We start from the raw sequence: 11,300 nt of genomic DNA on the forward strand, positions 1-11,300 counted from the left end.
AGCATAAACAATCATATAGAATACTTAGTGGATTGATAGCCTCATAGCTATCCGCGGTTTTTTACCTTATTCCTGGGTTTTCCGCGTCAACACTCCTCTGTGTCGTGTCTCTTTATTTGTGTCGTTGATTCTTTGCTTAGTTAGTGTCGACCCTAGCCGAAAGTCGCCCCCATACGAATTTTGGCATAAACAGTTTGGCGCCGTCTGTGGGGACATTAACTAGGTTTTACACAAAAGCACCCCTTTCACCATGACTACTGGAGAGATGACGATCGCAGAGATGAAGGCGGCTTACGAGAAAGCCCAAGCCGAGCTAGCCCAAGAGAGGGCATCCAACGAAACCCTCCAGAAAGAGCTCGAATCTGTAAAGAGCAACAAGCACCAGTCCCGCTACAAAGGTGGGAAGCCAAAAAAGCTAACGTTCGAGATGCCCGATGACTTTGAAGATGTGACCGACGATGAGGAGGAAACCCGTGAGGAAGAAGACAAAGAAGCTCCCGATCCGGTGACCCAACGCCTGAACAAGATGGATGCACGCATGACAAAACACTATTCCCGCCTGATGAAGTTGATGACCAGGTTCCCCGGGGCACCTACACCAGTGGAGACCGAGCCGACCGACGGGTATGCCGCGTCGCCGTTCTGCGAAGCGATCGCTAGAGTGACAGTTCCGCACACACTCCGGCTCCCAACCTGGACCACCCTGTACGACGGGACATCCGACCCCTATAGGCACGTCAACTTCTACAAGCAGCGCATGTGGCAGATCGGGATCCCGCACGACCTAGTGGAACCTGTTATGTGCAAATCATTCGGCGGCACCCTTGATGGAGCAGCTTTGGAATGGCTCACGAACGTCCCTCCCAGATCCATCTCCTGTTTGTCCGACCTCATCAACGCCTTCTATCAACAATTCGCCAGCAGTCGCCAGTTAGAAAAACAAACCAGTGATCTCTATCGGTTGGTTCAAGGGCCAACCGAGTCGGTACGCGATTATTTTAACCGTTTTAATTGTGAAAAAATTGGTATAAAAAATTGTGATGTCAGGACTGCTATTGAGGCGTTCAAGAGAGGCCTCATCCCCAATTCGGAGCTATACCGGGAAATAACCAAATACCCCTGTGCAACTTTCGAAGAGGTGCGATCAAGGGCCACCGCCCAGATGCGAATCGAAGACGACGAGGTTATCCGAACAGCATCTCAACGATCGATAGGGGGCAGCAGCGACAGAAGATCGTACACCCCAAGGAACAACAATTGGCGACACCAACCATATGTTCGGCAAAACCAGGTACAAAGTGTCAATCAGTATTATGATACTAACAATGTTTACAGGAACGAGCGGGTCGAACACCCTAACATCTCCGACTACGGCTTCAACGTCGACATTGGAGGTGTGGTGAACGCCCTTCAGAATGTAGGTGGAACAGTCAGATGGCCCCGGAAGAACGACAGACCGGACTCCATGAAGGACATGAGCAAATGGTGCGACTTCCACCGCGACAACGGACACACAACCGAGGAGTGCATCTCCCTCAGAAAGGAAGTCGCATACCTCCTGAAACGGGGGCATCTAAAGGAACTGTTGAGCGACAAGGGAAAAGAAACATTTTGCAAAGAGCAAACCACCCTGCCCGGCCCAGCAACAAGCAGCGAGCGACCAGACCCACCACCATTCAGTAAAGTGGTAAATGTTATTTCCGGTGGTTCAGATATTTGTGGACTAACCTCTTCTGCAGCTAAAAAAATTAACAGGGGAGAATCTGAGACCGTAGAAGAGGGACAAACCGAAGACGAGGTCGCACTACACAGGTCCCTGACCGCAATGGCTATCACTTTCGACGATTCAGATTCTGTAGATACACAGCGGGAGCACCACGACGGGTTGGTAATATCTCTCCCAATAGGGAACGCATTGATCAAAAGGATACTGGTCGACAACGGAAGCTCAGCCAACGTACTGTTCTTGGAAGCACTACAAGAAATGGGATTAGAAGAGAAAAACATAGTAAGGAGGTCAACAGTCCTGGTAGGGTTCAGTGGAGAAGCACTACGGACGGTAGGAGAGATATCGCTGCCTACATACGCAGAAGGCGTCAACATGATGACCAAGTTCAACGTCGTCGATTGTCCATCAGCGTACAACGTCATCCTAGGACGACCATGGATCCACAAAATGATGGCAGTGCCATCAACATATCACCAATCAATCAAGTTTCCAACCAAGTGGGGGGTCATGGAAATCAAAGGGCAGCAAAGGGATGCGAAGAAATGCTACGAGACAGCACTGAAACCATCCAAGTCACCCATCTAGCAATTACAGCCAGGGTCGACGTCGGACGACCCCGACGACCAACAAATCGACGAGATAGTACTAGACCAGACAAAGCCAGACCAAGTCATAAGGATCGGAGCCTCACTGCCTGACAACATCAAAAGTCAGATAGTGTCGTTTCTAAGAGAAAACTCGGACTGTTTCGCTTGGTCGCACGAGGACATGACAGGAATCAGCCCAGACGTGATTACCCACAAGCTCAACGTCGACCCCAGCTTCAGACCAGTAAAGCAGAAACGACGTAAGTTCGCACCCGAAAGGAATAAAATCATAGACGAAGAAGTCCAAAACCTGATAGACTCAGGGAAGATCAGAGAGGTCAAATATCCAGACTGGTTAGCAAACGTCGTCGTCGTCAGCAAAAAGAACGGAAAATGGAGAGTCTGCATCGACTTCACAGATATCAACAAAGCTTGCCCCAAGGACCCATTCCCTCTACCGCACATCGACGCCCTGGTCGACGCCACAGCCGGACACGAGCTACTCACATTCATGGACGCCTACTCAGGATACAACCAAATCCTTATGCACCCAGACGACCAGGAAAAAACATCTTTTGTAACAGATAGAGGAATTTATTGTTATAAAGTCATGCCTTTTGGTCTTAAAAATGCAGGTGCGACGTACCAAAGATTAGTCAACAAGATGTTTAAAGACCAACTCGGAGACACAATGGAGGTATACATTGACGACATGCTGGTGAAATCAAGGAAGGCTGACGATCACGTGGAACACTTACGACAATCCTTCGACATACTAAAAAAGTACGGTATGAAACTTAACCCGACTAAATGTTCTTTCGGAGTGTCCGCAGGAAAATTCTTAGGTTACATCGTCACCCAACGAGGAATCGAGGCCAGCCCCGACCAAGTGCGCGCGATCATCAACATTCAATCCCCGCGGAACATAAAAGAGGTACAACGCTTGACAGGGAGAGTGGCGGCACTGAACCGTTTTATATCACGGTCGCCGGACAAGTGTCGATTATTTTACGACGTCCTGCGCAAAAACAAGGGGTTTAACTGGTCCGACGACCACGAAGCAGCCCTGCAAAACCTCAAAAAATACATGATGTCGCCGCCCCTCCTATCCAAGCCAAAAGAAGGAGAAGTCTTACAACTCTATTTAGCCGTTAGCTAGACGGCAGTGAGCGCGGTCCTAGCTCGAGAGGACGAAGCACAACAACTACCCATTTATTACATCAGTAAGTCACTACTGGAAGCAGAGACCAGGTATTCCTCCCTCGAAAAACTCGTTTTAGCACTCGTTACCGCAGCCAAAAAACTAAGGCATTATTTTGAAACTCACCAAATAGTGGTGATGACTAACTATCCAATTAAGTCCGTGATGCGTAGGCCAGAACTGACAGGTCGAATGGAGAAGTGGACAATGGCACTAGGAAGGTTCGACATCAAGTATCAACCAAGGACGGCTGTAAAATCACAGGCCCTAGCAGATTTTGTGGCAGACTTCAGCCCCGACTTAGAGAGGATAGCAGACGACGAAGTCAAACTCATCAACAACATAGAAGGAATATGGACACTCTTCGTCGACGGCTCATCTAACTTTCGTGGTGCAGGTTTAGGCGTCGTACTAAAGTCACCACAAGGGGACATGATAGCACAGGCAATCTGCTGCGATTTCAAGGCAACTAACAACAAAGCAGAATACGAGGCGATAATCGCCGGAATGACATTAGCTATGGAATTAGGGGCAAGCGGACTCAACATCTTCAGCGACTCACAACTAATCGTCAACCAGATTAACGGCGACTACGAAGCTAAAGACCTAAAAATGACCTTGTATCTCGAGAAAGCAAAAGAGTTAACTTCCAAATTCAAACCCTTCTCCATCAAACAAGTCCCAAGAGACCTAAACACGCAAGCCGACGCCCTTGCCAACCTAGGATCCGCACTCAGAAAATCACCATTCTCGACCATACCTCTAGTACACCTACTGTCGCCCGCCGTCGAAAAAGACATACCACAAGACGCCAGCCTCGTCCTATCAACCTTAAACACAGACAGTTGGACCAAACCCATCTTCGATTACCTAAAACACGAAACTCTACCCGACGACAAGCTAGACGCCAGAAAGATACTTTTCAAAGCTTCACGATATGTTATTTTGCAGGACGTACTATTTAAGCGATCAGCAAACGGAATGTTGATGCGATGTGCCGAAGAGATCGAATGGGAAATACTATTGAAACAATACCACGAAGGAGAATGCGGAGGACACGAAGGAGGACGAAGCTTATCAACCAGAATCAAAAGAAATGGATACTATTGGCCAACAATGCTTAAGGACGCCATGAGGTACGTATCCAAGTGCGACAAATGCCAACGACACGCAGGTATGACACATAAACCATCCGAATTCCTGCATCCAACCCTAACTCCGTGGCCTTTCATGAAATGGGGGATGGACATCGTTGGCAAATTGCCCGTCGCCCCAGGACAAAAGGTCTTCATGTTAGCCCTAACAGATTATTTTTCCAAGTGGATAGAAGCAGGTGCATTCCAACAAGTAAGGGACAAAGAGGTATGCTCGTTCATATGGACTAACATAATATGCAGTTTCGGAATACCGTCAGAAATCATCTGCGACAACGGATCACAATTCATCAGCGACAAGACAAGAGCTTTCTGCAAAACATGGAACATCGAGCTAAAGACGTCGACGCCCAGATACCCCCAAGCAAACGGACAGGCGGAATCCAGCAACAAAACGATCATCGCGTCGCTGAAAAAGCGGTTGGACGACAAGAAGGGGCGATGGGCAGAAGAATTGCCATCCATCCTATGGGCCAACAGGACGACGCCTAGGACGGCGACGGGACAGACTCCCTTCTCACTCGTTTACGGGTGCGAAGCGGTACTTCCCCCTGAAGTGACGTTGCCCAGTGCACGATATGGACTCATGACGCCAGAGCAAAACGACGTAGAACTCAGCGAAAACCTCGACAACACAGAAGATCTCAGGGAAGCAGCATTGATAAGAATGGCGTCACAACAACAGATCGTGGCAAAATGCTTCAACAAAAATGTCAAAGTGAAAATGTTCAAAGAAGGAGATTGGGTACTGCGCAGAGTATTTCAAAACACGAAAGAATTAAACGCGGGTAAGTTAGCACCAGCTTGGGAAGGACCGTACTTGATCGACAAAATCGTCGGAAAGGGGGCATACAGACTCATTACCAAAGATGGCAAGTCGGTCCCCCGAAGCTGGAACGCAACACATCTTAAACTCTACCATTTTTGAAATCTCGTCGTGACCAATTTTATCAGTCGTCGTATCGTCGTCTTTACTTTTCTTTATCGTTTTATTTTAAAAACCATTACTGACTTAGGCATCGGAGGGCCGTTGGCATCCCCAACGGCCAATCCTCCTAGCGACCCCTGTTTTCTTTTGCAGAATGCAAGACGCACGACGAATGACATCCATAAGCAACAACGTACGACTCAGAACGAGATCGCAAGAGACAACGAACTAACAACGCAGGTATGATTTTACACATCAGTCGGTTCAATACTTATTACTTGCAAAGCATTTGCTACACGAAACTAAGACATCAAAACGCGACGGGATAACCATAAAGAACAGACGACTAAGGAAAAGAAAAACAAACTTAACATACACGACGCGCGACCCCTAAGGCCACGACTTCCGAAATTCAAACACAAAACATTATCCAAACACCGCGTCGCCACTACCGACGACGAATAAAAACATTCCAAACACAAAAACAAAACACAAGTCATCCAAACCACCTCGTCGCCGCCATCGACGACGAGTAAAGAAGTTCACCAACAAAACACAAAAACCAACAGAAATTCGAAAACTACAAACTATTACATCCCTTCTTCCTGAGTAGAGACCGCGGCTTCCTGCTCCGACTCTTGCTCTGGGGGCACGACTGGCGCTTCCACCGACGCCACGTCCAACGTCTCGTCTTGAGAAACGACGACGAGGGCCTCCTCTTCGCACCCAACAGCTAAAACCTCCCCCTCTTGGTCCGGAACAGGCGCACTCACCACCAACAAAGCCGCATCCACCTCCGTCGCCTCAGTACTAGCAGTATCAGCCGTCTTCGCCAACTCCTCCGAATCCACCACAGGCACCGACAGGTCAGCCATAGTGCCGCCATTAGCCAGATAGTCATCCACCTCCTTTTGACACGGCCAAAGGCTAGTCTCCCCAATCAGGCAGGAATACATCATCTGCGCCCGCGTCCTCCATATAGCAAGAGCCTCGACGTCCTTCGCCTCCTCCTGCAGGGCGTCGTACAAGCTCCTCAATCCATCCAACTCCTCTGTCGTCGAGGTCAACTCCTCCTTCACTTTCTCCAGATCTTTGGCCACGTCGGCTAACTGCTTATCCTTACCTTTCAATTGATCACCCTTGGCCTTAACCACCGCAGCAAGATCCACGACCTTCTTCTCAGCAGCTTTCCACTTCGCTTCCCAAGACGCGGCCGCCTTCTTCGCCGTCGCTGTCAGCTGCCTTGCATTCCTCACCTCATCGCACAGCAACGAACACTGCCTGCGTACAGCCAAGGCAGCCTGCGACACCTGCGCAAAAACCAATGCCAAAACAGATTTACACAACATACATCTTTCGCAAACAAAAAAGAAGAAAAAACTAAATAAAACTCACCCGCAGACTAAGCTCAGCGGCGTCCGACGCGACAGGAAGAGGATCCACCTCGTGGTATCGTCGATACGTCGTAGGCAAGATCAAGCGATCAGCGAAAGGCCATATAACCGACGCCTCTTCATCACCCAAGAAGCTTGGGGGCAAAGTGATAACCGTCTCCTCGACAGGATCCGTCTCGACAGGTCGCTTCTTGGCCGACGAAGTAGACACTTTACTAACGTCGACAGCAGCAGACGACGCCTTGAACGGCTGTGGAGGCGACGACGAAGCAATCGGATGAAAGCCTTCGGCTCCTATGACGACAGGCGTCTCGGCCGACGAACCTATCGCAGAAAACCGAGGTACGGCCGTCATACCTCGTCCACCAGAAGTCGAGGACGACCTCAGTCGCTTCCTTGCACGCTCCTGAATCTCGCTCTGAGACATCCTCGACACAGGACGAGACGAAAGAGTATGCTCTACACCCAATACAAAAAATAAAGGTCAAACATTATCCAAAGCAAAAACAAAAATATATACAAACCCCGAAATAAACAAACGACAAATACCTGAGTTGTCAGCCATATCACCTACTTCACCTTCGGCGGACGATGAGTTTGCCACTACCTCCTCAAGCAAATCCAACCTTTTCCGACGACGAGTCAGTTGATCTGATTCCCCGTCTATCTCCTCCTCCTCGGCAACGTCGCCTGACCGGTCCACCTCCTGCTCGTCTAAAAACTCTCCGTCACGACTGAAAGACCTATCCTCGACAGAATAACCCAAGAACCTCCGATACTTATCCTCAGAATCAGCGTTCAACTCAGTCAACGACGACGCCTTGACAACTGCAAAACAAAACCAAGTAAGGCGACGTTCAGTAAAACGACGAGAAACAAAGATAAAACGACACATTTACCTTCCATCGTCCATCCCTCGACCAGAAACCGCCCTTATCTCCCAGAGAATCTTTGCCTACAAAGACAAAACGACTCTGCCAACCCCTGTCGTTCACACCTAAACCAACACCTAAGTTCGTCTTCCCCTTCTTCGTAACCAAGGTATACCTACAACACTTCTGCAGTGCTAGGTCGTAAGTGTACATCAAATCAGACAGGTCAAACGGCGTACGCTAGTTCGCAGTAACTCCGTGCACCACCGTGAAAACCCGCCATATCTGGGGCATCAACTGACCCGGACTCAAATGGAAAACCTCGATAAAGGACCTAACTAGAGGAGTGAAAGGAAACTTGAAGCCAATTGTGAACGGATACTCACACATAACCACATACCCCTCTGGACAGTCAAAGGCTTCTTCATCCGAGCCGGGAATCTTCACTTCCGCCGACGGCGGCAAACCAGCAAGATCAACAAAAGCCGCCGGATCCACCACAGTAGAATATATCGGGTTAAGGGACTTAACCCGAGTGGAACCCGACTCCCCCTTTCCTCTCGCTACAACCGACTTAGATCTACCCATCTCACTTACAAAAATCTACAAGGAAATCGAAAAAGAAAGCAAATTTTACCTGAAATCGAACAAACTCAGTGCGAAAATCGACTTCGCTTTCTCCCTCTTCTCTCTCCTGCTTTCGGATCTAGAAATTTTTTGAAAAACTTGGTGTGAAGAACTTTATTGCATGTCGTGAATTGGTATTTATTACTCTTGAATTTTGAACGGTTTTATCCCACGAACTAGGCAGTTGAAGACGGTTTTTTAATTTGAATTGTTTCTTTTGCTCTGTGTGACTCCGCAAACTCACAATTGGGGGCAAACTTGAAGGAAATAATGCCCTTGGTCCAAGTATGCATTCTATGTTAAGTCTAATAAATGCGGTTCAGTATTAATTAACAAGTTAATAATTCAGTGAGATCAAGTGAGCTGAATGCCTAGCTAGAGGCCGCTTCAGTTCAAGTGGAATTAATGATATTAATCCACAGCTTACTCTTGACTGAACCCGTAGGGTCACACAAATAGTACGTAAACGGATCAAGTATTTAATAGCATCAAATACTCCATCTATGAATATTCGGAACCGACGGATCTTGGTTTCAGTGGGAGCTAAGATCGTCACAGGCAAGGAATGAATACTCCGGAAACGATGATATTGCCGGAAACGGAAATATGGATCGTATCGGAAATATAAATATTATCCAAGTCGTAGATGTTGCCGGAAACGGAAACATGGTACGTGTCGGAAAATATTATCGGAAATGGAAATATTGCCAGAATCGGAAATATTGCCGGAAACGGAAATATTGTCAGAATCGGAAATATTACCGGAATCGGAAAATAATTCCGGAAACGGAAATATTAAATATTTGTTCGAAACGGAAATTAATTCCGGAATCGGAAATATTAAATATTGTTCGTATCGGAAATGAATTCCGGAATCGGAAAATTTAATCGGAAGCGCATCGTACGAATAAGCATCGGACGAGGCCTGCCGGACGAGGCCCAGCACGAAGCCAGGCCATTGCCCAGCAAGCCAAGCGCGCCGCACAAACAGCCACGTCAGGCCCAGCGCAAGGCCAGGCCCAGCAGGCTGCGCGCAGCGCGCAACGCGCACAGCGCGCACAGCACGCGCAGCGCGCAGCGCGCACAGCGCGCACAGCACGCGCAGCGCGCGCGGGCGCTGAGTGGGCTGCTGCTCGCGCGCACGCATGAGGCCCATCGTGGATGCCGTGCGTGTGTGTGCAAGTGTTTGTGTTCGTGCACGTTTCCTAAAACATGCAGAGTTCGGTTAATGATTAAATTCCTAATTCTATTTGATAAATTAATTAAATTAGAGTTCTTGTAGGATTCTAGGTTTAATTAATTTGTATCTGAATAGGATTTCGATTCCCTTTCCATACCGCTATAAATATGAGGCTAGGGCTCACAATTTATAACACAAGTTTCAAAGTATTCAAAGTGAGTTTTTGAGAAAAAAATTCAGTCACACATTTGCCTATAAAGTGCCGAAAATAATAGTACCTTAAGGGCGATTCTAGTTGGTCAATCTTAAGGCGGATCCGGACGTGCTGTGGACTATCTACGGAGGGACGACACTTGGAGTCCTAAAGACTTGTTCTTGTTCGGTTCGGGCGCAGCTAGGGAAGGCACGCAACAAAGAGTATGCATCTAATCTATGCTAAATGATTATGTGTAAATAATATGTTTTCCTGGGTTTATGGTTTTTCCGCATGATTTATGAATTGTCATATGTATCATAACCTAACAGTGGTATCACGAGCCCCTTATTATTTTCATAATCTAAATTGCATGAACATGGTTAAATATTACAAATTTGCAAGAATTAAAAGGGGTGATTAATTTTCGTAATTGTTAATTAATTGCAAATTGCGTTTATTTAATTATACGTACGCAGTTTTTCGGCAGTTTCTTCGTTACTCATCCAAATCGAGTGATTTTTGTGTCAATTCCGCATGTAAAAGGCATTCTTAAATTTTGACAAAAATAGTGTTTTTCGGCCGAACCCAGAATTCTCAAATTCGAAGCCTAACTATGACTTTTCGAAGGTTTTAGTTTTTCGAATGCAAAATTTCGTAAATTTAAGATGTTAAATTAAATATTTGCGATTCTTGTTGATAAATCTTGAATTTTTGATTGACCTACTGCATATGTTTAACAAGTTTGAATGCCTAGTCTTGTTAATTATGCAATCTAATTTGTAATTATGATTAATTTGTTGAAAATTAGAATAATTTAGAATTAATTTGATTTTCATAATTAATTGTAATTTAATTAGAAACCTATGATTAAAAACCACCATAAAAATTGTAAATTTCGATAAATTTTAAATTTTTATGACCTAGACTTGAATCCATAACAATCGGAAATCAATTGGATAATAAATTTTCGATTTTTCGCCCTAAAATTATGAAATCAATATTATTTATTAATTTGTCATTAATTTTAAAAAATAAATTTTAAATTTTTATGCGATTCGTTCATATAACTTGCACGCACGAAGCAATGGACGCTTCGTGTTACCCTTAAGGGGTGTTGTATAATGCGGGCATGCGACGACGAGCAAGGGAGCTCGTCGCCCATGCGGCACGAATGCAATGAGCAAGGGCGTAGTGCACGAGCACAAGGCAGCAGCCCTGCCTTGTGTCGTGTGCCACGACCAATGGACGAATGGGCGTGGGTGTAGGGCGAGCCAAGGCAGTCGCGTGTGGGCAGCAAGCGAGCTGCGCCACAACGCGCGCTGCCTCGCACAAGAGCGCGCAGCCTCGCGCGCAGCGAGCGCAAGCTCGCGTGCCACGAGCGCTGCGCCTAGCATTGCTCGCGCGCACAGCGAGCGATGTCGCCCGCCCAGCG

The 11,300-nt window shown here is 47.1% G+C and overlaps 1 protein-coding gene across 1 annotated transcript; it reads left to right on the top strand.

The window, feature by feature from the left end:
* The first annotated feature begins 250 nt into the window (after positions 1–250).
* On the top strand, positions 251–2,314 carry LOC130471827 (uncharacterized). The gene is made up of 2 exons (XM_056842147.1): positions 251–960; positions 1,048–2,314. Exons 1-2 carry the CDS (start codon positions 251–253, stop codon positions 2,312–2,314), a joined length of 1,977 nt encoding a protein of 658 aa, XP_056698125.1.
* Positions 2,315–11,300: the final 8,986 nt, after the last annotated feature.

Source organism: Spinacia oleracea, chromosome 4, assembly GCF_020520425.1.
Source record: "Spinacia oleracea cultivar Varoflay chromosome 4, BTI_SOV_V1, whole genome shotgun sequence".
In the NCBI taxonomy this organism is placed as follows: domain Eukaryota; kingdom Viridiplantae; phylum Streptophyta; class Magnoliopsida; order Caryophyllales; family Amaranthaceae; genus Spinacia; species Spinacia oleracea.

Coding starts and splice junctions, on each gene's coding strand:
- LOC130471827 (XM_056842147.1), top strand. CDS start 251: ATGACTACTGGAGAGATGACGATCGCAGAGATGAAGGCGGCTTACGAG. Junction 961..1,047: donor CAAACCAGTGATCTCTATCG/GTTGGTTCAAGG, acceptor TTGTGATGTCAG/GACTGCTATTGAGGCGTTCA.